This window comes from Fusarium flagelliforme (assembly GCF_020744385.1).
Source record: "Fusarium flagelliforme strain FIESC 12 MPI-CAGE-AA-0113 chromosome Unknown B0J16scaffold_5, whole genome shotgun sequence".
NCBI classification, from domain to species: Eukaryota; Fungi; Ascomycota; class Sordariomycetes; order Hypocreales; family Nectriaceae; genus Fusarium; species Fusarium flagelliforme.
In genome coordinates, this window is record NW_025763507.1 from 4,061,294 (window position 1) to 4,087,349 (window position 26,056).

Genomic DNA, 26,056 nt, shown 5'->3' on the forward strand with positions numbered 1-26,056 from the left:
AAGCTGGGTTGAGCTACTAACTAACAAATATATTGTTTTAAGCGGTACGAGCTTGAGGCATGTACCTACCCCGCCGTACCAATTTTACAGAGTACAGGATAAAGAAAGAACATTTCTGGGAGCGATGCAATCTTTATCAACCCGAGATTGAGTTCAGTATGATACACCGTGATCCATTACAAGTATCTTATAGTAACATCACCTACAGCGGCTTTAAGCAACGTCTGTGTAAGAAAAGGCTTAAGGTAGTTAATAAAAGCTGAATTCAGGAACTGAGTGGCATATAGGAAATTTTCCATTATCGAGGTTGTCAGCCGTACAACAAAGCATTTGTCGCTGCACATAACTCCCAGTTTTGAGTCGGTGCTCCTATCGCTCAAAGTGAACTGGGCCAATATATCTCTAGATAGCTTCGAAGAACATATCAGCTGCCAACTCTCCATGTTCGTGCGTAAACTAAAGTATATTATACTAAGACTAAAGGGTGCGGGTAATAATAACTAAGCTATGCATAATTGTCCTTATTTCTTTTCTCAAGTCGTCTTCGCATAGCAAAAGAGCTATAGATTGTCGCTAGTGAGGAAACCAAGGGTAATACAATAAACAATCCAGTAACAGCGGCGCATAAAATCATTGCGAATATACTGAAACCGTATGCTGCTTGCTGAAGATCAGGATCTGGACTTTTCGAGTGTGAGGCTAATGACAAATTGAAAGCCGACAGGATAATAACAATAACACCAAACGCTGACACTGCGTTATTGTACTGGTCCATGTAAGGCACATAGCTCTCGGTCAAAGCATGGGGGAAGCCTTGAAGGATACTGGATATGGAAAACTTGTAGGGCGAATATCGGTAAATCGTATCGAGCCGATTTAACCGCAACTCGCCGTATTGGAATCGTTTGTCCATGATATTAGAGTCCTTGGGGTTGAGATTTGGTAGTATTATACGGACAAATTCCGACCAAGCTCGGTAGTCCAGGTTCTCATTGATTAGACGAGATTCTTGAGCTACCCGCAAATCATGACTAAAGCGAATAAGGCCACAATAAGAGTACAGAAGCCCGCACGCTGCTCGGTGCAATTGAGGGTCACAGGATATGTTGGCCTCCCAGAAATCGTAGTTGAGGAGAAAGTCCGGTAAAGGCTTGATAAATATTCTCGACTTGGCCCAAACAAGATGAAGATCCAGTTCCTCTGCAAGTACAATTTCACGACGCAGGAATTTCTGGTAGTATAATGATCGGGGAGCTCCATGGACGGCGATTAGCCATAACATCTTGCGAATGGCATTGAAACGAGAAAGATCGAAAAAGGCGCAAAGAAATCTATGCACCTCATCTCTAGCCTCATATCTCAGTGGCTGCAGTTCCCTTGCTATGGGAGATATATCGTTGAAGGCTGCAGGGAGGACTAGGTCATCCTGATGAACCAAGGAAGAAGTTGGCGGGAACGGGGGCTTATACGCTGGCGATGCGATCTCCTTGCCGGATTTATCCATTTAGAATGTGGTAGAATGACAGGTGTGGGGAAGAATTGGAGTTGCGGTAAAATTGGTCTTTTGAAAGCTTGTCCAAGGAGTTCAGAGGATGCCGAGCATGCCAAGAGTGCCAAGGACTTGTAATTTATGGTTTATGGACTGGCTAATACTAGAAAGCTGACCAGACTATGACTCCAAGTTTATGCAACAACGCGTGCCCTGTTACGTTGCCTGGTCGCGCATATTAGAGTGTGATGATCTCTATGTTGCAAATATGACATAACCATTTCAGACCACCCAGTTTCAATTAACTTATAGTGTGTGCATGTCACAGTTATAACATGATTTGTAGAGTTGAATAATGTTTACGATAAGCACGTGAACTAGTCTGACCTTACTTGAACTGATAAACATTTAATTGGACTAGAAACGTTAGAGACTAGAGAGCACCCACTAGTACATAACTGTATTATAAGCTTAACACAGTTTAGGTAGCGCCTACGCACTATATCTGTCATAATGCTATAACAATGATAATACCCCGCAGATAGAGGCATTACTTGGGTAGGGCCTAGAGACCGGCCCCCCTTAGCTTGTGGTATTACTCCGCAAGCTCTGTGCCCAAGCACGGGGGGTTCATTTACTGGGAAAAGGGTCTGCTGACAGGCAAAATTGGGATACCTCGATTTGACTGCAAAACTCGACTAATAAAGGTACCGACTTTCCCTCGGTTAGTAACATAAGTCAGACCGGACTAACCCCCCAATCTGCATCTACGGGACAAATGTAGGTCTCAGCGCTGCATAACCTAGACCCTACCATTGACACCTTCAGGTAGCCACATTTAACCGGTTCTAGAGGAAAAATACAATTTAGGTGACAAAACACCGGAGGAAATTATCCTGGTGGCTACCATCCATGTTCCACGGCCCATAGGAGATAGCGTATAAGAAAACCCCAACAGCTCTGAGCCTTCATTCTCACTTCCCGTCACCCGTCTCCTGCCGAAACTCTCGCACGATTTTCAACCTTGCCAAATCCAATTCCAAGTGCCTTTCACAATGGGCTTTGGACAGATGACCATTGCTCTCTACCTCTCTGCTTTGCCAGGGGGGATGACTTTCACAATCGATGAGATCAAACAGGACGCACCTTCGGGATTCTGGGCTCATATCAGCTACCCGAATGGCATTACCTTTCCCCATACCTTCACGCCGTCTGACATTACCGAAGATAGCGGAACTCTCCCTTTGCACAGATGGATGGGGGTTACATGGAGGACAATGAGGATCATTTGTCGTCAAGTTCACCATCAGTGGACATCCACAGGACCACGCCGCCCTCCCTGAACGAAACATAAAAGGATCCCGCTCTATCGGTACATCGGAATGGGGCATTTTCTCCCGACCGGATCAAACCAACTTCATCTGGCAGATTGAAGGGCAGCAACGTACTTTCAGGGCACCGATTCCGACACTTAGCTATCTCGATGATTCCCGCCTGGCAGTCGCTTATGCCCCCGATGAGCAAAAATACGTGTTTGGGGTGAGCAATCAACAAGATTTAATTGTTAAGCTGTTGCAAGGCGGTGTTGGTGCCATCCTCACGGGACACAAGCTGTTATACTCAACTGCGGCAGGGATGGTTGCTTCTATCGGCGGTACTGCTGTTGTGGTGGTGGTTTAGGGCGCTAGCAACATTGACGGTATCTAGACGGATAGCCAAGGCGGAAAGGATACCTGTTGCGTTATGTTTCCTTCAGGCTTGGAATACCACATCGCGTAATTGACTACAAAGGTCTGAAGGCTTATTAGATTCAACTCAATAACGAAGAGGTTACAACCCCATCTCTCTGGCCAAGGAAGCTATCATTAAACCTGGTACGTAACACGGCTAAGAATACGTCGGCGAATGAGTCATGTTCATTCACGTAGTAGACCAAGATAACTATATATTCATTATAGAGCCCCAAACAATTGGAGGCTAAATTCAATCGTTGAAACGCGTTTGCCTCTGCTCAGGATTTCAAGGGCATTCTCGAATCGACCTTGGGGTAGCGGTTCGTGGAACTCCACGGATATGTTGGGGCGTTCCATATCCCCTAGATTTCCATATTTGTCCTGGTAATATTGTTGTACTGTCATCATCAGAAGTGTAGCACAATACTCTCCATGGGCTGCTAATCGCCGGCTACCTACAAGTTCAATATTAGTGATTAACACACTATTAACATACCAGTCCCGTGTAACACTGCTAATATATCTCTGTCTATTGGAGTATGCAACTCAACTCGTCTTGAGTGCATCAAGCAATGGGATTCTAGGGAATTTAAAAGGTCTCCATGCTGCATCTACTGCCGTTTAAATATAAAGCAGTAGTAGTCTATTTAATTTTACAGGTAACTATCTAAGCCGCTAATGATCTATACGAGTAATAAGTTGGGGTCTAGTGATGGAAGAATACTTTCCGGGGTTAACTGAAACAAGGGTAAAGTTAATATTATTTAGAACGGTTTCTCCACTTAACACCGTCATATCCGCAGCCCCTTTTGCATACGCGTATAGTACTCTGCGTTTAAATCTTACTTAAGGTGACAGCAGACACTATATCTCTAACTCTTGGCCTATGTCATTTTACATCTCCTTACATTCTTTTACCGCTACGATGAAGTTCAGTCTCTCCAGCGTGTTATATACACTTTTAGCCTCGGCTACTGCCCAGAAGCTCTCTGGCTCAGCTCAAGGCTTTGCTCAAGGTGTTACCGGTGGCGGTTCCGCTTCGCCAGTGACTCCTAAGAACATCAAGGAGCTCGTAACCTACTTGACTGACAAGGCTCCTCGCGTCATTGTTCTTGACCGAACTTACGATTTTATCGGCTCTGAAGGTACCGTCAAGGAAAAGGGATGTGCACCTTGGAAAACTGGAAAGGGATGCCAGCTGGCCATCAATGCTGCCAATAACTGGTGCGGTAGCAACCCGCCAGCTGATGTTACCTATTCCAAGGCTGGAACATCTGGAATCAATGTTGCTTCTGACAAGACAATTATTGGTGTTGGAAATAAGGCCGTCATCAAGGGCAAGGGCTTGCGCTTTGTCAATGTTAAGAACATTATTGTTCAAAACGTTCGTAAGTTGGACCTCCACTATGGACTATCCAAGGCTATTTCTAACCATCGTTTTAATAGATGTCACAGAATTGAACCCTCAATACGTCTGGGGTGGAGATGCTTTTACATTCTCCGGCACAAGCAAGATCTGGATTGATCACTGCACGGTATGTCTAACCTCTACAACCAGCCACACAATCACTGACATTCCTAGACATCTCTCCTGGGTCGCCAACATTATGTTTTTGGCCGCGACAAGAGCACTGGTATTACTCTCTCCAACAACCACATTAACGGCCGCACTGAGTGGTCCGCCGGCTGCGATGGCTACCACTATTGGACCATTGAGATGGTTGGCCAAGGCGACCAGATCACCTTCCAGAGTGCGTTTCACCATTCTACACTACTTGAAACACCTTGTTAACAAACCTTAGACAACTTCATCGAGCATACAGCCGGTCGTGGTCCCGCGCTGTCTGCCACCACCTTCCTCCACGCCGTCAACAACGTCTGGTCCGACATCAATGGCCATGCTATCGAGGGTGACACCGCTGGCAAGGGACTCTTCGAGGGCAATGTGTTTAAGAACGTGAAGCAGGTTGTCGTTCCCGATTTCAAGGGACAGCTTAACAGCTGCCCTGATAGTGCAGCCTCCAATACCGCTGAGCAATACCTTGGCCGTGCGTGCCAGGGTAACATCTTTGTTGCCTCGGGTGCCTTTAACCGTAAAGATACTGGCTTCTTGTCCGAGTTCAAGGGTCTCCCTATTGCTAGGTCTACCCGTGCCCTTGTTGCTCAGAACAAGGTTCCTGCTGGTGCTGGCTTTGGAAAGATCTAAGACAGTATAGATTAATTCTTTACTATTTCTTAGTCTTTACAAGATATTAACCTTCAGTCTACATAGATAAATCAGTATATAATAGGCTATAAAGTGGTAATAATCGTTTTAGCAACTTTTTATAGCGTCATTGACTAAAGACCTGACGGTAATGAATATTGTCGAACTACCAAGTGGTTACGACCCCGCCTTTTTGGCCAAGAAGCTATCATTAGACCGGGTACGTAACAGGTGGAACAATAAGTCGGCGAATGAGTCATGCCGATCAAAGTAGTAGAACAAGAATATTTTATCCATTTCGACCAGCGAAATTCTATTCACACTCTTTCCTCCATTAGTTATCTACATCACCCAAGCACCATGTCTTCTATTGATCCACGGCCGTCAACGCCACCTCATCATCCCAATTATGGGATACAGATGTCCACTGACAATATCAGAAAGCTTGTCCATATGGCTCTACCAGAAGTCAAACTCGCAGACATTGAAAGTCTTCCATCTTTCAAATCTTACAACAATCGGATCTACTTTCTCAAGTGCTCACGCCACACAGCTGACGCCAGCGATCTGGAAAGTGAAGAGTTTGTTCTGAAAATCAATGGTCGCGACTTTAAAGGCGATAAAATTGAAAACGAAGTTTCTTGCCTACGGCTACTCGAAAAGATTTGCCCTGGGATCCCGGTGCCTAGAATGATCGCTTGGTCCCAAGATGGATCGAAGATGGCCGTTGCGCGCAGCGATGGGAGCGGGATGGAGGAACAACATTTCGAAGGAAATACTGGTGGCTGGATTTTGATGACAAGAGTTCCCGGCGAACCTATCGATCTCACCGAACACAAGAAGGAAAGACTTGCCGATCTAGCTGTGCAATTGGCAGATCATGTCACAGATTGGCGAAACAACATCCCCCGCCATATGAATGGAGGAAGTTTGCGATTTCAGGAAGATGAGTACAAGAACTCACGGCCGGACATCACTCTAACCGATTCAAGAGAGCCCGGAGCAAACCTTGTGATCCGTGGTATACTGGGTGAAGGAATCTGCTGCCTGGACCCCATCGCGACAGTTGGAGACTACTACAAGGTCCTGATGGAGCATAAATTGCGAACGCTGGAAACGAATGAGACTTTCGAACCAAACAGGGGCCTCGTAGCTCCTGTGAGAAGATTCATGCATGAAATCCTCCCCGCCATGAGCAGTCTCAACACAGGAGCCGATACGTTCGTTTTTACTCATTACGACCTCTCCCCTCGGAATGTTCTTATATCAGGCTCGCCTCCTCAAATCACTGGTATCGTTGACTTCGAGTTCGCCGGGTTCTTTCCTGCTCTTGACGAGTTCCTCAATGACTACATCGAAAACAGCAACGATTGGCCGAAGGATGTATACGAAGTGTACTTGAAGCGGCTTGAGGAAAATGGTGTGCCTACTCCAATGCAAAGCGTCGAAAAAGACCACTGGAAACAGGTTTACTTGCTCCAGCAACTGGTGCAGAATATTGCACCTTGGTATTTACCTGGGAAATATCAAGGCGAGGGACTTGAACAAGAACTTAATAAGTCAAAGGTGCTAGTTGAGGAATTACTGGAAAGGTTAAACCGCCGAAGATAAGAGATGAGGTGGATCTGTTTGTTGGGCTTTATGTTGTTGTCAAAAATTTACGTGTAGACAGGGCGACTTTCTTAACATTTGTATGCCAAAGAGTGTGATAACAAAGGAAGGTGCCTTGACTCAAATGTATGCACAGACAGGGATGGTATAGGGTGGGGAGATGTTTGGTGGGGTTTGCCCACCAAACCGTACCGTAGTGGGTGGGTGATGAGAAATTGGATACCCATCACCTGGTAGTTCCACCTTGGAACTGACGCAAAGCGAGGGAAAAAAAAGAGAATTAGTTACACTGTAATTCCAGAATGCTTGTGTCGCGATGGCTGTAAACAAGCAGGAGGGAATTGTTAGACACTACGTATTCGGATCATTGATGTGAATTCCTATAATCATGTTGTGTTCTGTTGAAAACTACCCTGTAGAGGCTTTACCATTTCGGCTGTAATCTTAAAGTGCAATAAGTACTTAAATACGTAACTATAACCTAACCTCCACCCTTTTTCTAACCTAAAGGCATTACTTTATAGTACTAAACACTTGACCGTTAACATAATTAACAAGCTCTTTGACAGGTGGCAGATACTCCAAATTACCCCCAAAGCGCATTCCCTTCTTCAAGAGTTTACGATAATTTTTGCCTGGGCTTACCTTGCCGAGGATATACTCCCTTCTGGTCTCGACGCGTGAAGGAACAGGGATACTTCGCCCAACTACAGCCTCCATCCCTTGCCAGGCAAATGTAATAGCTTCCTTGGCATCTGACTGGATACCAGCCTCGTCAAGCATGGTGATTCTCGTCTCAGGGAAGGCGTTCTGCATATACTCTGTGATGTTGGGGTTTCGCGCTCCGCCGCCGCACATGTATATTTCTGCTAGCGGACCGTACTGGGTTGGCATGTATCGCTTGTAGTGTTGCACAATAGCCTGAGCGGTAATACGCGTGATGGTGGCCACAATATCATTTGGAGACATTCCCTTCTCGAGGCCACGATCGATTAAGTTGTGTGCAATCGTATCTCTGAAGACTTCCCTACCCGTCGTCTTGGGCGGATCAAGAGCAAAGTAGGGATGAGTTTGCAGGAACTCGTCGACCATCTGCTGGTCCACCTCTCCAGCCCGACCCATTTCACCGTCCTTGTCGTACTCTTTCTCGCCATCTGTAAAGAATCGCACCGCCGCATCGATAAAAACATTGCCAGGTCCAGTATCAAAGTCAAAGAACTCAGTGTTCAATGCACCATCGACATCAGGCGGGATGAAACAAACATTTGCAATGCCGCCAATGTTTTGACAGGCTCGAAACTTGGTGGGGTGGTGAAGAAGCAGAGAGTCGAAGAAGCCGATGAGAGGAGCTCCCTGACGACCAGCGGCCTGATCCGAGACACGGAAATCAGTAACCGTAGTAATTCCAGTTCTAGAAGCAATAAAGCAACCCTCTGCCATGGTCAAGGCAGATTTTGTTTGCCCCTCCTCTGGGATACTAAGCAACCAGATGGTCTGGCCATGAGAGCCGATGGCATCAATGGATGACAGTGGAATACCATGTTTCTGTGAGAACTGCATAACAGCATCTGAGAATGTCTCGCCAAGCAGGACGTTAACCTCTGATAGTTCCTCTGGTGTGGTATTGTTGTGGAGGATCATGCGCATCACCCTTTTCTTGATGGTCTGTTCAAGAGGGATCTCGTCGTACTTCAAGAGCTCGAGATGCATCGGTGCATCTGGTGAGGCTTGTCGGAAGCGACACAAGGCGCAATCAATACCGTCCATGGATGTACCAGAGTTTAAGCCCAATACGGTAATGTCCAGAGGCGCGTGAGCGTCTAGGAGAAGACCTTCGGTAGATCCCATGGTAAAGATTTTGTAATGTAAACGAAATAATTGTGAGAAACTGCTCGACAGCATATAGTTTCAAAGGAGAAGGCAAGGCTATTTATCCTATCCTTTAATGTCTGAGCCACCTCCAGATTCTGGGGTAGTTCCGGGTTAGGTGGTTTCGCCTCTCATACCTCGCCTAAGCGGTTAAAAGCTTAAACTGTTAAATGGTTAAGCGGGCCTTTCGCTCCTGTCTTAAGGGCCACGAGTTTAAGCGCTTAACCCTAAGACGCTACTCGGTTCTCGCCACTAACAGTCGCCACCCCGCAAAATTTGTGATTCGACCTGGGGAACCACGGGGAATTAGCTTTAAGGTTAGTCACTTGAAACGTTTCCTTGGTTCTTAGACAACCCCTTCTTTGATCATGTTGCGAAGGATATAAATCTCGTCAATTCCACTTCATGCCTGGGACTCAGGACACTGTTCATCAATCATCCCATCAGTACCGCAAATATACCGACGTCCGAGCTACTGCATTCCACACTATGATCAACTTTCACGTCTGGAGGCATGTGCCTGGCAAGGCGTTGTTGTTTCTTATTAACCTTGTCGCTGCAACAGCCTTGATCTTTGAAGGTGAGTCAGCCACAATTATTGTTGAGATGAACCAACTGACATAACATAGGGTATAACCAAGGTGTGCTGGGGACTGTGAGCGAGACCCCTGGCTTCATCGATATGGCTGGCATTGGCTCCAATGGAGTTGTAACCAACTCAACCAAACAAGGTGGTCTTGCAGCAGCTTACTACTTTGGAGGCATGTGGGGTTGTTTTACAGGTGGTTAGTCAATTAGACATGCCTTGAAGAAGTCGGGATCATACTAATGACGATTATAGGATGGGTTGGGGACAAGATTGGCCGCAAACGCGGTGTCTTAGTCGGCACGCTCTGCGGCATTCTCGGTGCTGGTCTCATGGCGGGCAGTATTAACTCCAACATGTTCCTCTGCGCTCGAATTATCGCTGGTCTAGGCATTGGCTTCCTTAATGCCATCGTACCTCCTTGGATTAGCGAACTGTCCGAAGCCCATGATCGTGGCTCTAGCTTCTCTCTGGTGTTTGTTTCCAACTATCTAGGCATCGCCATCGCATACTGGCTCAATTTTGGTCTTCGCAACACCAACACGGAGTTCCGTTGGCGCTTTCCGCTCGCCTGGATGGCCATTCCTCTTATAATTGTGGACATTGCTCTCCCATTCCTGCCCGAGTCTCCTAGGTGTGTTTCTGTCATAACTGAACCTTGAAGAACTTGTATACTGACAAGACTAGATGGCTCATTGCAAACGGGAGAAGAGAAGAGGCTGTCGATATCCTCTGCAAGCTTCGAGGCGACCTGACTCAAGACACACCCAAAATAGTTACCGAGCTTGCGCAAATCGACTCAATTGTCGAAGCCACCCATAACCGTCGCAATGACCTCCTCAACATAGCACTCGGCGGTCGATATTCCGGCAACCTCCATCTTGGAAGGCGAGCAGTCATGGGCTTTGCACTTCAGTGGATCCAGCAATGGACCGGCATATTGGCTATTGCTGCTTGGGCCGGCACCCTGTTCAACCTGGCTGGTTTTGATACACACAAATCTATCTGGTTGGCTGGACTTGCCAACACTTTTGGCATTCCGGGAACTGTAGCGGCGTCTTTTGTGATCGATCGAATTGGTCGCATCAGATCCTTGATGGTTTCTTTCGTCACTCAAGGTATCGCACTGTTCCTTGTTGCTGCCTTTATTAAGACCTCCCAAGACGTGGCTGTTACAGATCCTGAGAAGTCTCAACAGCTTGGTACTGCCGCGGTAGCATTTGTCTTCGTCTATATCTGGTAAGGCACGATGCTAAAATTGTAGTTATTTTTGCTAACTTGATTCAGGTTCTTCACCATGTTCAACATCATTCCATGCTGGATTTATGGAACCGAAATCTGGCCCCAGGAGATTCGCGCCAAAGGTTACAGCTTCACAATCTTCGGTTGGGCATGTGGCTGTGGCATGACTCAATTCGTCATTCCTATCATGCTTCAGAGGCTCGGCTGGGCTACCTATATCTTTTTCGGGGCCATGAATGTCGTTGCTATGCCTCTTGTCTGGTTCTTCTTCCCCGAAGTATCCAAAAAGTCCCTCGAGGAGATTAACCTCTTGTTCACGAGCAACAGTCTCCTCGTGTCTAAGAACATGGAGGAATATGAGAGGCGCTTGGCTGAAGCAGGCGGAGACGTCGCAGTAGCATCGAGACAGTTGCTTGATGAGGTCGATGGATATGTTCAGCAGGTTCATGGCACTGAGAAGGATTTGGAGAACTGCGGAAATGGTACGATTGAGCAGCAAGATGTTATCGATGGTTAGCTTGTTGATATGCGAGATTGCACCTCGTAGCTGAAAACCTTTTAACAGTAAAATATCAATTGAAGTTGAAGTTCCACGTCAGGTCTCCAAGATGCTCTCCAATTTCTGGAAACGTCCAGTCCAATGCACCATCTGGGATGATATCCTGATAGCTTTGGGCTACTTGGCTGTCCAGTACCGATTCTTCCATCATGCCTTCAGATGCTGTCAGGACCGCGGCTGATGGGGCAATCTGTCGCTGTCTAGTCATGTACTCATCAATTCGAGAAACTTGTGATCGGAGCTTCTCGCTCGCACTGGTGCTGTGGTGGATAACCTCCAGGTTCTCTAACAGCAGCGCCATTGAGAGCATTACTCCCCGTACACGAGTATAGTCGGCCTCGCTGAGCGGCTCTTCTAACACATTACCTAAAATCGATCCAATACCTCCAAGGTGGTGCAGGAGCGGGGTGCTGATAGAAAGCAGATAAGCAATCGGTATAGACACAAATGCTTCGACGACTTCGCTGGCGATCTGGCAACGCTGTTCGATGCTGGTTCCGCTACCGGCGAAGAGGACAATACGCAGTAGCTGAAATGTGGCAGTGATATTCGCGGCCTGGAACCCGAAACGATCTTTCTTGACGTTACAGACCATTTGGGGCGTTTCTTTGAAGCAATCTGGCAAGTTGAGGTACATTTGAAAGACGCTCTCGCGAACCGATGCTTTTGCAACAGTAAAGTCCTCCTCAAACATGCCTACCATGAACGAATTTGTGGTTTGTCGCCTTCGATAGCTTCGGAGCCGCGTCAAGGCATGTTCGAGGACGCGATACAAGTCTGTGATGAAATTCCACCCTGATAGCCAGCACTCCGCTCGTCCTGCAAAAGACTGACTGTCGTTTCCAGGTGTTGGATCTTGTGCTGTTATTCCGTTATCGTCGATCATGTCATCGTCAACTTCTGTTGGATAGGCTACGTAAGACTGGCACTCGCTACATCGAATGATGCCACCCCAAACTACTGCCGTGTATATGTCGAGTGTATACATAGACCAAAACTAAAAAACATTATTAGCTTACGTGTCGCAGGAACGATGATTTGGCATGTCGGACCAGTCTTCTCCTCTCCTCTCGTTCCACGACGTCAATATTGCGTGGCCAATTGGCCTCATTATGTAATCCATCCATCGCCACCAGAGTGTGATACGAGCCAAGATGGTGGTGCATGTCGCGCGTCTTTCCATTTTGAATAGCTGCAATGGCAAGAATTGCATGCGCTCGAAGGATGTGTATATTTGACTCTGTCGCGAGCTCCAGCAGCTGTTTCTTGGCCTCATCGTAGAACAATTCCGGTTGTATCTTATATAGTGGCTCGAGGTCCCATTTGGGGTTCGTTACTGACCCGTCTCGTATGCGACCACTGACCAGGGCACAAAGAGCCATCGTGACAGAAAAGATGGATTTCTCGCTTGTGTACTCGGCTCGAGAGACTCTTCTAATGAACGTTGGCTGGTGAAAGAACGGGAATATCGGGTAAACAACCTCGAAATAGATCTCAATTAGGTCCATAATGCTGGCTTGGCTGGCAATATGTGGTGCCTTCCATTGATTGTCGTGAACAGAGACGGCTCGCGGCCTGGGTACGCATCTCACATCATGGGATGGATGGCTACTTTCTTGGGCCGGTTCAGCATTCGTAGCGTTAAGAGGCGGACGCGCAGCGTCTTCTGAGTAGTTTTTATGGCCTGTCGATTCATCCCGAGGCTTTGTCCCGCGTCGTCGAGGTGTTCGATGATAGGTGCATTCTTGTGCAAAGTCTTTGCAGTTTTGACATCCCTGGTTGTCGCTTGATGGCCGGCATCTAATGCTGCGTTGATGGCAGTAGTCGCACGCTTGTGTGATGCGCCTACGCTTAGTATTTGACTTCTTGGGGGCTTTATTGCCATTTGCCATGGTGCTCTATCAATTCACATACAGAGGCAAAATAATCTGTTCTCGGTAGCTAGAACCTTGAGGCAAATTCAGGTTAACTAAAATAATGAGGTCATGTGATAGAAAGTGCTAAGCTTATTTCAGTATCACATATAACTGTCACAGGGTAGGCATTAGTAATCTAGCTATATACTTTAAGTAACTCTGCAGGATGGAATACCTCCCACAAGAGATAACTTAAGATATCTACTTATAATATTCACTCTAACCCTTTAAGCACGCTCAGTGTAACAATAACGTACATGATAAGCTTGCGTGATAAAAGTTTCAGCCTTTAAAAATTAAAAACACCATAAAAACACAGCAAACCACTAAATTAATTAAAACTAATCGCTGTATTCTCCTTCAGACACTGTAACAACCATCTTACATTCCAGTATTAAACAGCTAAGTCTGTCTTCTAAATATACTACGATATTTAATAATGTATGTTATGAAATCAAGCCCAGCTTCTTCAAATCTCAGTCTTGACTTTACCAATCTGTTACTTCTGCTTTACTAACTAACAGATAGCAGTATAATCCTACCAGTTAAGCCCTAGCTTCAAATGTAAGCAAGGGCGGCCATGTTGTAATAAATGGTCAGGCATGCAAGATCAACCAAGTCTCCAAAAGGGGAGAGAAACTTCATATCATTGGCAGTGATCTCTTCACTGGTAAGAAGCAGGAGCTTTCAGTCATGCCTGGTGAACACGTGGATATTCCTAGTGTTAAACGCAACCAGTACCAGTTTGTCAGTTTATATACCTAATGGTTGCAGATTGTTTGCTGACAACTTAGCTTTATATCGATGATGACGTTTTGCATTTACTCGAAAGCAATGGAAGTGAAAAGAACGATATTCCCGTTCTAAAAAGGGAGGTAGGTAACAAGACTAGAGAGTTCGAGGAAAGCGGCATGGATGCATGTAAGGAATACACCATCTAGATTTTGTATTAACATCGGCTAACGCTTCTCTTTTAGTTGTTACAGTTATATCCGCTATGGGGCAGGAGGTTGCAGTTGCAGTCAAACAGGCACCTACGTACTAGTTACTTTAGTAAATAGTTCAAGTTCAGCAGTAGAATAATTACTACAATGAGGGTTATTACACTGCTGTGGTTCCTGTTGAGGATAAGTGTGTAGATATATGCAATGAACTACCTTTATAGACTGTTAATGTTAGTAAAAGGATGAGGGAGAAAACCAGATAGGAATGACGCTTTTTAAACCCAGATAAGATCTTAATGTCAAGGTAAGGCAAGGTAAAGAGAGGTCCTATGTGAGAATTAGAGTTGTAGTGCTTGAAAAGTGCAATTCATAATGGAAACCTGATCTTCAGGTGGTTCCTAGTTGTTCCATCCTAAACGCGGTCCTTAGGGGCTAGCTACAGGCTACGGCCGCTATAATGTCAAGAAGCCTCTATAAAGGCTCCAATTCACATTTTTATAGCTACTAGCTAGATAGCGAGGGCAAAATTCAGGTCTATCCGGTCTTCCAGGTAGGAGAAAGTCGTCTACCAAATCGAAAGCCCTCCTTTCGTGCGACGCCATCATCTTAAAACTCTTCTGTTGCCAACCTGCCTCGGTTAAAGTCAAATATGTGATGTTGCATCGCGGCCCAGCATTCTGATGAGGATTGTTTTGCACAGCCTCAGTTCTCACTACAGGCACTGGTGGCGCTGCCGGGTTGGTAGTTGCAGCTGGTTCTCTTGAAACCCAAGAGGTTGTGTATGAGAGTGTCCCGATCGTAGCCGCCACGATGTAGAAGATGAGTATACCCAAAGATCCCGACTTTCCATAACCAGAAACCAAGTTATCAGTGTAGACACATCCAAGGTATATGCCGAATCCTATAAGAAAGGTGTTCAACGAAAAGCCTAACAAACCAGCTGGTGCCGCTAGCATGACGGCCGCTCCTGCAGAGGGTTCACGACGTCTTTAATTGCCAGCAGCTACCACATCGATAAATTGAAACATCGAGTGATCGAAGAAAGAAAGTGTGCGACCGCGCCAGGAAAGTGGTTCTATCGTCCGTGGTCGTGAGAAGCATTCATCAGAACCAACGGGTCTCAAAATGCCGCTGAGTTGCTGTTGAAGAACAAAGGTAACATATACTGAAATGACTCCAAAGATAAGACTTGCTACGAGAAAGGCTGAAGCAGTCCAATTTGCCTCGGCCATCGACTCCAGAGAGAGGCCGGTGATCGCAATTTGAGCGACAATAGCACCCTATACCAGATTTTCGTCAGTATATGCCATTGACAGATAGTGATTCTGCACTCACCGTCCGGGATTAAATGATATAGTACTCAGTGATCGGGCCGGTCTTAATGGTCTAGACTTACTTTCACTTCCGAAATGGAGTGTGCCGGCTACAGGGTGCAGATTCCGGTGTGCTATCGGGAACATCAATGAATGTATTACAGCTGCGTAAACTTGGCCACCCGGCTTCTTTTTTACTTCCGGGGTGGAGTGCCGGCTGCGGGGTGCAGATTCCGGGTGTCCTAGCGTAACTAGCCCTTCACCCTTGTTTCCGCACCCGATAGTGCTAAATCTGAATTAACCCTTTTGCTTAGCCGTTAATGCGAGGGCAAGTGTAGGATATACTTACTAATTGCTAATTATATATTGCCTATCGCTTCTCTTTTTACTTACAATGCATTGCTGAAACTGAATTACTTTATATTGTCATTTGTTAACTTTCTCTATCTTTGTTTCAGAATTCGCAAACTCAGTATGCCGCAATTCAACGTCATCATTGTGGGCTGCGGTCTTTCAGGGCCGTTGCTTGCGAGTGGCCTTTTACATGCAGGTGTCAAGGTAGACGTGTACGAGAGGATGGCGGCCGATGCCAAACGAGACGGCTATCAGATTCGTGTCGCCCAGCCTTCCATGGACGCCTTCCATCTCAATCTCACCCCAGAACAAAACCAGAGAATCCGAGCGAGCCTAGGGCATTTCGACGCCAACGAGGAAACTACGCCTATTTGGTACAATCACGAACTGAAGCCACTGCTGGAAATGGGGCGCATCAGCGAGCAGTATCACGGCTCCGCGCCTATGGACAGGGTTGTGCTGCGTGATATTATTATAGAAAAGCCAGTGGAGAGTGGCATCGTGCACTTCGGCACAAGCTTCTCCGGCTATGACATCATTTCAGAAAGAGGAAGGGAAAGAGTGCGCGTGTCCTTCGATGATGGCACTTCAGCAGATTGCGATCTATTGATTGGGGCGGACGGAAGCCACTCCAAAGTACGGGGGCAAGACCGTCACACTTGTGTCCGCCTAACGCTGACAGCAGAATAGGTCAATAAATATCTTGGCCTGAATAACATCCAAGACATCCCCGTCATAAACTTCATCACAAAGACACATTTGTCAAAGGATAAGCTGGCAGCGCTGCCTACGGCTGCTCGACATTCACCAATGCTAGCTTTCTCACACAGGAAGACATACTTTTGCGTTGGTAAGTCAAACCTCTATCCCACTTGACTAGAATCTCGATGAGTAACATTCCACGATAGCATATATCCCGAGTCGACAGCAGAAAGACGTTGCAAAAGGAGACGACGGATCGTCTACAAGAGCTTCTGACTACGACGAAAATATGGCCACATTCACGTTCTCGTTACAGATGCAGAAAGATGATTGTCCGAAAGATATCAAAAACTGGGACAAAGATGCAACGTGGAAATTCCTGGAAGAATCTCTAAGTGATTGGGATGATGCTTTGTGCGCGCCCTACCACCCCTTCAAATTGCAGAGGTACAGGCTAATAGTCGTCCCAGCCGCCAAGTCATACAGGTTATCAAGTCAGAACAGGTCTACGTTTTCGAACCTCGGGCCACCAGACGGCCGGCTCTTGATTGGCGCTCCAAGGTTCGGACAGCGGCCAATCCTAATCTCGGCCATCCGCGAGTATGGTTGATGGGTGACGCCATGCACGTAATGTTGCCCAACAGAGGTATGGGTGGCAACCAAGCCATGCTTGATACTACAGTGATCTTGCCTTTGATCCAGCGCCTTGACAAGGTTATGACAACCGACGGAGTACTTGAGACCGAAGTGGTCGCGGCAGCCTGTGAGGAGTATGAGAGGGAGATGATTCCAAGAACCTTTTACTGGGTTGAGACCAGTGGAGGAACAAAGCCAGTGGTAAGTGCGAATGACTCTTTTTTCCGGTAGCCATGCTAATCCTTCGCAGCCCTTTGACACGAATACCTTATTTGGTCGATTTGTAGCGTGGTATATGAAGCTGTCGCTGGATATCAGAGATGTAAAGCATTCAATTCTAAATTTGTTCAGCTTGAAATAGTATCGACTTTTCGGTAGCCTCAGTCCTTATAACCTGTACCTCAGATAGACGTTGAAATAATAAATGGATTCCACTCTTATTACCATTCTGAGCTATAGAAACACTGCCAAGAGATGCCACTAGATAATCATAGTAGATATGCTTTGGTGGTGGGTGAATGCCCAATCGTATTGAGATGGACATTTCATTTCGGTAACCTGGGACTGTGCCCTTCTCAAGAGAGGAGCGCAGAAGCACCAAGACACCGCCACGAGTAGTAAGACTTATGGAAGAGGGCATATCGCGGCATAGAAGAAGAGGCAAAGTGCCGCCTCTGCTTCCTGGCAACTTAAGTGCCGCCAGATATCCCGGCACGATTTTAGTATAGCTTAAGCAACATCGTTTGATAAGTTTATATATAAATCTATTCATCAGTCTACTGGCGACAGGTGATTAGTATTTTATAGGCACTGAATCCAGTCATGTACTCAGGCTTATATTTTTAAAGGTCCTCAAAGGTTGAAGTGGTTGAGCATTCTTGCGAGACCTGGCTGCAGTGCATTCTATGGACCTTGTGCCTGTATCGAGCTGATAATACTCATTCGGTATATGCAATATCGAAGCGAAAGATTCTTTGATTGGTTATCAAGATGTCCTTTCATAGCACATAACTCTATGACTGCGAAGACTCTGGTGAACATATTCTTTTAATAGCTATGAATTTGAAGTAAGAATACTAGGATAGCTTTCGCAATTGTGACTATACGTTCCTGACCTCTGCAAAAAATTCCCTATTTCCCCAGGAACTCGGCTTTCCTCCTTCAAACCCAGCTGCGAAGTGACCAAGGCGCAACAAAGTCTAGCAAGTCTAGCGCCTTGTTGAAGCTCATCATGGCTTGTATTCATTCCGCCTCGACTAGCTTTATGGCTAGGTCATCCATGATAACAATGTTGATATACTCTTTGAGGTTTACTTGTCTGAACTTTCCCCAGTCTGCGGGGGAAAATCTGCGCACAAATTGAGAGATACAGATACGCTGCTCTGCAAGGGATAGTCTAACTACAGTTAGTGATATGGTCATACCATGGAGACCTCAAATCTTACGTCTGGCCGATGCACGAGCGTGTGCCTCTCGAAAAAGGATACAAGTATGACTCCAGCTCTTTTGCATTACCTTGTAGCCACCGGTCAGGTTGATATTCCAGGGGTTGGGGGAAGACCTTTTCGTCAAAAAGTAGGTAGGATATCGGGCTCGTTACGATTGTCTGTCCGTGTCAAATGGTTTTCTCAGGAAGAATAGACCAAACTTACACCAGGTGGGATGAATACACCATTGCATTGCAAGCCTTCTGGAGGAACCACTCGTGGCAGTCGTCCTCGTGGCGGACAGGTTATCCGTAGTCCTTCCTTTATGCAAGCACTGAGTAACGGCAGGCTTTCGAGCTCTTTCAAGGTCGGCTGGGAATTCTTTTCCGGCATAATAGTCTTTAATTCGGCTCGCAGGCGGGCGTATAGGTCAGGTTTGTGTAGCAAGTGCCATAGCCCAATGGCAACAGTGCTTGCAGTTGTGTCCGTGCCTATGACTCGTTAGCTTGTATGGGCATGAAGTCAAAACCATCTTACCAGCAAAGAAGAGTGTACTACTTTCCGCAATAAGCTCTTCGTCACTTAGCTTTTGCTCTTTTGAGTCAAGCAGCTCCTGCATGTTTGAGAAAAGACCTGGTTGGTCCAAGTCTGTTGCTTTGCGGGAAGCTATTAATCTCTCCATACCGATCTATTGGCATCGATATCGTCAGTATGCGTATCTGTGCAATGAAGGTGTGACTTACCGTTTGTAAGAGTATAACAGCATCTGGTGCCATCTTAGGGAAAAGTTTGGAAATCATACCAGCAGCCGTTTTGAGAGAAGAGAAATGCTGGAACTGTAGAAAGCATTAGCTCGAACTGTGCGACGCAATGGTGCAACAATCTTACTAAAAGTAGGTCCCGAGGCGAGTTGTCCAGAGCCTCAAAGATCCGTCTTCTCGATTCCTCATCAATGTGTGACGGATCGGTTAAGTTAACCCCAAAGGAGAAAGCACAAATCGAATCAAGAGCAAATTTACGAACTGCAGGGAAGATTGCCGTTGGTTGTCGAGATCGAATGTTTTCGGTGATTTCGTTTAGGAGCGGCTTCATGCATTCGTATATAATCACCTGGTGAGCTGCGAGGGAGGCTTGAGAGAATGATGGTGACATGAGTCTCTTCCTTCGAGAATGATATTCGGGATCCTGATAGGTGAAAAGATTCCCATGTTTCCCACTGAAGCCGTCATAGAAAGTCTTCTCCTTGTAGAACCTGGTTCCCTGGCGGTTGATAGTTGTGAAAACATCTCTGTTATTTATTGCGACTTCGTTTGGCGATACTCGAATTAACTGTCCTAGAAGGTGTCAGCACGAAAGACAATTAACAGTAGGGCCTCAGTCGTACCATGCTTCTTATGTAGCCTTGCCAACGTGTTCGCAGCATCCCCACCAAGTTCTTCAGAGAACAGCCAGAGCTTAGTGAGTTTGGCCAGAAACGGACCTGGTAGTTTGGCGAGTGCGTGGAAGAAGAGATTGTAGATGACGTTAACTAGAAGATAGGCAATGCCGAAGGAAGGGAGCAAAGTCCATACGGAGTAGTCAGTAAACATCATATTTAGGGAAGGTAGCTGTTATTCAGGCTGTTTTATAATAGTGGTGTATTATTCTTGACATATACCAGAGGGCATAATTCCAGTTCTGTTGTATTCTTATAGCTAGGCCTAGGGACACCGCTGCGTTCTCTGAAATGGCGCCTTAAACACGATTTGCACGAATGCGGGGTCTCCTCCCCTACACTTTCGTATTGCCGTGACAAAAATCCCAGTTCTCGGGAAATAATGTAGTCCCGTCTGGGGAAAGAGAAAACACCCAACTCAAGATCCGCAATTTCGGATGTCAGTGAGATCCGGACCCCAGTGTCTTCTTCTCCACAGAGACCTAAGGTTACACCCAAGGGGCAATCCATTACCTTAGTTACCGGGCCGAAATTGCCCTGTTCCCGTCTATTAAGGACAGGTATTCCGAAGAATGACGCTATGCTGGCAATAATAACATTTCTAACAGACTTATAAGTAATAGTTGATATTTACAACCCGGAACATAACCCGGGAGCTAGCTCGGAAGCTAGACCGGAAGCCAGACCTTTATATTAACAAATATTTCTATATAGTTAAATTAGCCTCTCTATTCTTAACTTTATGTAGTATTTTAGTAGTATAATTCTTATAAGTAATACTTTAATCTTGAATAGTACTTATAGTATCTATAGTATAATAGATAGCTTGTAGGCAATTAACTTTAGTAAAGGCATTAATATATATCTTGGTAGTAGATGCTGCAGGTTAACCTAACCCATTTTACCCCGAGCCCGATTGCTGACTTTGAGCTATCAAGTGGCCTGCATTTTGACTTTCTTTCTTGTGTAACCTCGATCGCTGGCCGGAATCGGGAATCGGGTCCGGGTTCCGGGTCCAGGTTCCGGGTGGCGGACGGAGATGGACGAATCCAGCATACTGGACTTTAGTAGAAGTCCGTGAAACGACAGCTACACTAAGCCTAACTCGATTAGCATAGTCCTCAGCTCAGAACTCGGGGCTTGCACAGTAGCAAGCGCCGGATGGCCCTGGTGGTATTGTATCCACCCAACAGGTCATTAGTCTCTCCGTTGCCAGTACAAGCATGGGTTCGGCCCAACTTCTACTCATCTACTGGTCAAGGGATGGCCTATTTCTAGAATGCTCTAATGTTACATTCTAGCGTCATTGTGGAAAGCCAACCAAGAATGACCCGGCAGCTATACCTGTTCTCATATGCCAATAGTAAAAGATATAACCTAACATAGAGATATAATAAAATTGTGAGAAAGAAAACGATACGGTCCGCATTAAACCGTGGTATTAGTATGCCAAGAAGATACACGATGCAGTAGGCACTTAATCACGAAGCTCTGTTACTAACAATATCCCAATACATTGAAATACATCTCAATTTTCTGCCAACGATTGCCTTTACTGAACCTCGCGTCGTCCCAAATGTACCATAAGACCGTGGCTATTGACATAGCTTGTAAATCGATCAAATACTTCCATCTTGGTCTCTTTATCAACCAACTCAACCTCGTACTTCCTGAACAAATATGCCAGAATGTAGTGCATCTCTGCATATGCCAAGTTCTGTCCAAGGCAGCTCCGTACGCCTTTAGAGAAGGAACACATGTTGGTATCCAGAGCCTTCCCACCAGCACCAAGCCAACGATCGGGGTTAAATGTATCAGCGTCTTCGCCCCAGAGCTCCTTGCTGAAGTTCATGGTGTAAGCTGACATGCCAATGACAGTACCTGGAGGAACGATCTGGCCATCAACGACGAGAGGCGGTGCGTTGTGGGGGACAGTTCGTGGAAGTCTCCCCGGTGAGGCAATGGCGAACCGTACGGCTTCACGGACTGTAGCATTGAGATACTCAATCTGTTCCAACTGCACCAAGGACGGCAAGCTCTCTACATTAATGGCACGAGCGTCTAACTCTTCAGCCAGCCTCTTCCTGACCCCGCTGTTCTTCGCGATTTGACTGACAGCTACTGTTAGGGAATATGCTGTGGTGTCAGATCCTGCTACAAGGAGGTCGCATGCTTCCGCTCCCATCTCTTGCTCACCAAGATCCGAGAGGCTAGATAGGATGGTGCCATAAGAAGACTGAGGCGGATGTCTTTTGAAATTGCTTGCAGCCGCATAACACGCATCGTAGACCGTGAACATGAGGCGAGTCTCTTTGCTCGCAGCCTTGGCGATTCGCGGGGGGATGCTTGTGATAATCTTTCGAAAGGTCGGCTTGTACATGAACTTCCAAAGCACGTTAGAAAGTGCGTCGAACGTCCTGAGGAAGTCCCCATTGAACCCTTTATCGCTCTTCTCAAGCTGCCCAAATGGCTTTCCGAGGCTGTAGTGAGATATGATATCGACAGTGGTGCATCTTATGGCGTTGAAGATGTTGTAAGGGCCTTGTTGACTATCAATGCGTCTTCCGAGCTCGTAAATTTTGTCCTTAAGTAAACCTTCCAGCTGTCGAATGGCGCGGCGGGAAAAGAATGGGTTCAGACGACGACGTCGCTCCTTATGGAGACTGGGAATGCTTTCCGCAAAGACACTGTGTGGAGTATTAAAACCGGCATAGAATGCGTCGTGTTTGACGTAAGTTGAGCTTTGGTTGTATATATCTTTGTACAGTTTCACATCATCGATGTGTAGCTCGTTAGGTCCGATGCGGACCGCTCTTGAATCTGATTGGTTGGCAGTAAGTATGAGGAAAATAGGCAAGTGGTGATGAACGAGACTGACTGTATTTCTCATGTAACTTTTTGAATACTTGTTCAGGACTTCCTTGCTCAGAAACACGAAGCAGCCATTCTTGTGTTAGACAAGCTTTCTTAGGACCAGGGAATTTGGCCAGAGGGTGGAAGTGGAATTTGTGGATTCTGTCAATAATTGCGTACAACAAATACGCCGCAGTTGATACTACAACGAAGCTAATAGTGAGGTTATTCTTGGAGTGATAGAAGAGAAGGTCTTGTGCATGGGCTAGGGCCCCGAATAGTAACTGGTCCATCCTTTCTCTCTGACAGACCCGTGGTTTGAAACAGAGGAAAGAAGTCAAGTGTGATACTACGATTTTGGAATTGGGAGTTGGGATCGTGTTAAAAGAAAGAGGATGTTTTAAGCTTATAATGTTATGCCAGATGAGAAACCTGTCAATTCAGAACCGTTCATATATCAATTGTAGTGAACAATTACTAATTGCCATAATCACCACGGAAGGCCACAGGGAACTGGCAACCTCTCGATCTACCAACACACGGAAACATCACTGGGTGCCCTCCCGGATCCGATGGATTCAGGTTGCCCGAAATGCCACGAATGACCAATGATAGCCCCGCTTGCGTCCTTGGCCTTGGCTGCTTTGATGATGGGATGTGGATCCACCATATCCTACACCCCAATACGGTGGAACAGATGTGCGAGTACTAAGATGGGTGAGGAAGAAGCTTGTTTCCTCAGTAACTGGGTTTCTCTCAAAGTTAAATGTTTGTGAGATTGCTATTTCGATAGGCTTTACAGCTGATGCTTATACGACGCGCCTTATACTAGTATTATAACTGAGGTCAATAGGGATTCTTCAGTCTGTTGGCTTGGTGGATCCAGATGCCATATCATAATCCTTAACTACAATTAATCAGCCAATTAACAAAGTGGCATAATGGTTTCAAAATCGAGTACCCGATAAAGCTCTGATACCCGGTAACTTGGTAACTAAAGCGATTTAGTCCGCCCTGTTCCCTTCAGCATATTAAATTCAACCCCGGATCCCGGATCCCGGATCCCGGATCCCCAGCGCGCTGGTACAGTTTCCACGCTCTCGTTGTTCCGCCCGGGACATGCAACATTCCGTCACTCAGCCCGTTGTAAGTAAGTAGGGCTTGGGCAATCTCATTACTTACCAATACTCTCACTTGACACTCTCAAGTCTTGAGATCTATAGTAAATCGACAAACTCATCATCTGTTCTACTCTCTCTCTCTCTTTCTCAAGGGCATCATGGGTACTTTCAGAGTCTGCATAGTTGGCGGTGGACTAGCAGGCTCACTGCTGGCCAACGGCCTTATCAACAATGGCGTTGACACAATCGTCTTCGAGAGAGACGAGGAAAACCTGAAGAGGGAAGGATACCAGATTCGTCTGGGAGATGCTGCTATGACAGGTCTGGCCTCTTGCCTCACTGATTCGCAGTTGGAAGCTATTGTGCAAAGACTCGGACGATATTCTGGCTCTTCCAAGACAGCACCAAGTATCTGCAACACCAAGTTTCAGACCATTTTGGACTTGTCGGCACTGCCGACCTATTCCAAGTCATCAGCCATCAACCGCGTCGTACTGCGTGACTTGCTTCTTGACCCTGTAGCTGCTAAGGGGAAAGTCAAGTTCGGCAAGCAATTTTCACATTACGAAATTACCAAGAACGGTGTGGGTGGGAACGAGAGCGTCAAGGTGATCTTCAAAGATGGCTTGTCAGAGTATTGTGATATTCTAGTCGCTGCGGACGGTAGCGGATCAAAGGTTAGTGAGCCCGCATTGATAACGCCTTCCTTCAATACACAGGTGCTAAAGACAATGTGCAGATAAACAAACAGATTGGAGCCAAGAATATCGTCGACTTGAAAAGCCATCTGTCTTTTCTGTCAAAAGGGAATGTGACGAAGGCACGGCTGCGCCAGCTGCCCCCTCGTCTTTTGAACGGGCCAGTTCTGGCGTTTAAGAATGGCATCTCTCTCTACTATGCGCGTAAGATATCATGGACCCTCTTACTCTCCCATTCCACCACTAACATTATTTGCAAAGTTTACTTGCCGGTTTGCCAACAGAAGGGCGGGAGTCAAGAGCAATACGGCGACTTCGACTTTGACGAGAACCAAGCATCATTCTACTGGGGCCTGTCTGTTCCCCGTGAAATGTGTCCCTTCGACGACCCAAGTGATATCTCCGATAAACGACAGTTTTGCCTTGAAATCGTTCGCGACTGGGCTCCAGAATAGTAAGTTATGCACTTCATTTCTTATCCACCATGCATCACTCACTCACATTGCACAGCCGTGTCATGCTCTCACCTGGAGTTGATGAGGATAACATCACAGTGACAATGCTCCGAGCGAGTACAAAACTCTCCAAAAACTGGCGACAGCAACTTCGGTCACGCAATGGGAATCCTGATGAAGAGGGCCACCCACGCGTATGGCTCGTGGGTGACGCAGTACATGCCATGCAGCCAAACCGGTAAGTTGGCTCACGATGTACCAGTAAAACTATATCTGCTGACCAGACACAAGGGGAATGGGCGGAAATCAAGCTATGCGGGACATTGCCGACGTCTTGCCTGAGTTGCTTGAGCTGAACAGGGCCGCCGAAGCAGGCCCGCCACTAAGCAGCAAGGAGATCGAGACCAGGTGCAATTCATACGAGACACAGATGATTGACCGTTCTTTTGATTGGGTGGCTAAAAGTGGGGGAACGGCTCAGCCGGTAAGTCGACCTCTGTCTGTGCATATTATTCAGCATGGAGAAGCTTGAAAGTGCTGACTTCCTCAAGACCGTCGACCTCGATGGACTTTTGGGCAGTGTTATATCCTTCTTGGCATCCTTGCTGCTGCCTGTAGCGACGATCCTGTACAAGGCTTCCAAAGGATCTAAGCAGTAGAGGTTGTCACGGACTCAGACAGACCCGATGGGATATGAAGGCGGAATCTTAAGCCGGAGTTTTCGGAGTTTCGCGACACCGAGTAGCGGGGCCGGACTTTGATAAAGGCCGGAATGACCGCTGGCGCCGTAAGTAAGGTGGAGATTTGTCTGGGGTAGTCTAAGACGCTAGCTATGCAGGACAGGATCACCGTAACGATTGTTACTACATGCCGTACCTATCCTAAAGTTGACAGACATGGTTACACA

The 26,056-nt window shown here is 46.5% G+C and overlaps 12 protein-coding genes across 12 annotated transcripts; 7 read left to right on the forward strand and 5 right to left on the reverse strand.

Moving 5' to 3' along the window:
- Positions 1–505: 505 nt before the first annotated feature.
- On the reverse strand, positions 506–1,504 carry B0J16DRAFT_357165 (uncharacterized protein; the record flags this gene model as incomplete). The annotated part of the gene is made up of 2 exons (XM_046129519.1): positions 506–560; positions 753–1,504. 2 exons carry the CDS (start codon positions 1,502–1,504, stop codon positions 506–508), a joined length of 807 nt encoding a protein of 268 aa, XP_045982126.1.
- A 1,040-nt stretch (positions 1,505–2,544) lies between these two features.
- Positions 2,545–3,169, forward strand: B0J16DRAFT_386769 (uncharacterized protein; the record flags this gene model as incomplete). Its single annotated transcript, XM_046131595.1, has 2 exons — positions 2,545–2,751; positions 2,813–3,169. 2 exons carry the CDS (start codon positions 2,545–2,547, stop codon positions 3,167–3,169), a joined length of 564 nt encoding a protein of 187 aa, XP_045982127.1.
- A 950-nt stretch (positions 3,170–4,119) lies between these two features.
- Positions 4,120–5,518, forward strand: B0J16DRAFT_308071 (pectin lyase fold/virulence factor). Its single transcript, XM_046124865.1, has 4 exons — positions 4,120–4,610; positions 4,669–4,757; positions 4,805–4,973; positions 5,025–5,518. Exons 1-4 carry the CDS (start codon positions 4,148–4,150, stop codon positions 5,426–5,428), a joined length of 1,125 nt encoding a protein of 374 aa, XP_045982128.1. The 5' UTR covers positions 4,120–4,147; the 3' UTR covers positions 5,429–5,518.
- Positions 5,519–5,769: 251 nt separating this feature from the next.
- On the forward strand, positions 5,770–7,403 carry B0J16DRAFT_346110 (kinase-like domain-containing protein). The gene has a single exon (XM_046128387.1). It carries the CDS (start codon positions 5,789–5,791, stop codon positions 7,037–7,039), a length of 1,251 nt encoding a protein of 416 aa, XP_045982129.1. The 5' UTR covers positions 5,770–5,788; the 3' UTR covers positions 7,040–7,403.
- A 281-nt stretch (positions 7,404–7,684) lies between these two features.
- B0J16DRAFT_290369 (Anhydro-N-acetylmuramic acid kinase) lies at positions 7,685–8,887 on the reverse strand (the record flags this gene model as incomplete). Its single annotated transcript, XM_046124251.1, has 1 exon — positions 7,685–8,887. A coding segment is annotated over one exon (1,203 nt), but the record flags the coding sequence as incomplete, so codon positions are not given.
- A 510-nt stretch (positions 8,888–9,397) lies between these two features.
- Positions 9,398–11,253, forward strand: B0J16DRAFT_270893 (general substrate transporter; the record flags this gene model as incomplete). Its single annotated transcript, XM_046123560.1, has 5 exons — positions 9,398–9,488; positions 9,538–9,693; positions 9,750–10,128; positions 10,182–10,733; positions 10,782–11,253. 5 exons carry the CDS (start codon positions 9,398–9,400, stop codon positions 11,251–11,253), a joined length of 1,650 nt encoding a protein of 549 aa, XP_045982131.1.
- A 27-nt stretch (positions 11,254–11,280) lies between these two features.
- On the reverse strand, positions 11,281–13,216 carry B0J16DRAFT_165885 (fungal-specific transcription factor domain-containing protein). The gene is made up of 2 exons (XM_046122309.1): positions 12,348–13,216; positions 11,281–12,292 (listed from the first exon to the last, which is right to left on the reverse strand). Exons 1-2 carry the CDS (start codon positions 13,185–13,187, stop codon positions 11,309–11,311), a joined length of 1,824 nt encoding a protein of 607 aa, XP_045982132.1. The 5' UTR covers positions 13,188–13,216; the 3' UTR covers positions 11,281–11,308.
- Positions 13,217–13,769: 553 nt separating this feature from the next.
- Positions 13,770–14,276, forward strand: B0J16DRAFT_402243 (uncharacterized protein; the record flags this gene model as incomplete). The annotated part of the gene is made up of 3 exons (XM_046132630.1): positions 13,770–13,958; positions 14,006–14,132; positions 14,189–14,276. Coding segments are annotated over 3 exons (384 nt in total), but the record flags the coding sequence as incomplete, so codon positions are not given.
- A 1,617-nt stretch (positions 14,277–15,893) lies between these two features.
- B0J16DRAFT_374097 (uncharacterized protein) lies at positions 15,894–17,565 on the forward strand. The gene is made up of 5 exons (XM_046130578.1): positions 15,894–16,458; positions 16,513–16,672; positions 16,731–16,938; positions 16,995–17,361; positions 17,411–17,565. Exons 1-5 carry the CDS (start codon positions 15,943–15,945, stop codon positions 17,519–17,521), a joined length of 1,362 nt encoding a protein of 453 aa, XP_045982134.1. The 5' UTR covers positions 15,894–15,942; the 3' UTR covers positions 17,522–17,565.
- Positions 17,566–18,402: 837 nt separating this feature from the next.
- On the reverse strand, positions 18,403–20,179 carry B0J16DRAFT_386777 (putative cytochrome P450 monooxygenase; the record flags this gene model as incomplete). Its single annotated transcript, XM_046131596.1, has 7 exons — positions 18,403–18,556; positions 18,606–18,766; positions 18,813–19,078; positions 19,125–19,275; positions 19,331–19,423; positions 19,476–19,921; positions 19,972–20,179. The coding sequence occupies 7 exons, from the start codon at positions 20,177–20,179 to the stop codon at positions 18,403–18,405; spliced, it is 1,479 nt and encodes a 492-aa protein (XP_045982135.1).
- A 1,370-nt stretch (positions 20,180–21,549) lies between these two features.
- Positions 21,550–23,168, reverse strand: B0J16DRAFT_402255 (cytochrome P450; the record flags this gene model as incomplete). Its single annotated transcript, XM_046132631.1, has 2 exons — positions 21,550–22,842; positions 22,901–23,168. The coding sequence occupies 2 exons, from the start codon at positions 23,166–23,168 to the stop codon at positions 21,575–21,577; spliced, it is 1,536 nt and encodes a 511-aa protein (XP_045982136.1). The 3' UTR covers positions 21,550–21,574.
- Positions 23,169–23,994: 826 nt separating this feature from the next.
- B0J16DRAFT_374098 (uncharacterized protein) lies at positions 23,995–25,896 on the forward strand (the record flags this gene model as incomplete). The annotated part of the gene is made up of 7 exons (XM_046130579.1): positions 23,995–24,025; positions 24,084–24,673; positions 24,736–24,898; positions 24,956–25,148; positions 25,205–25,387; positions 25,441–25,633; positions 25,701–25,896. 7 exons carry the CDS (start codon positions 23,995–23,997, stop codon positions 25,806–25,808), a joined length of 1,461 nt encoding a protein of 486 aa, XP_045982137.1. The 3' UTR covers positions 25,809–25,896.
- Positions 25,897–26,056: the final 160 nt, after the last annotated feature.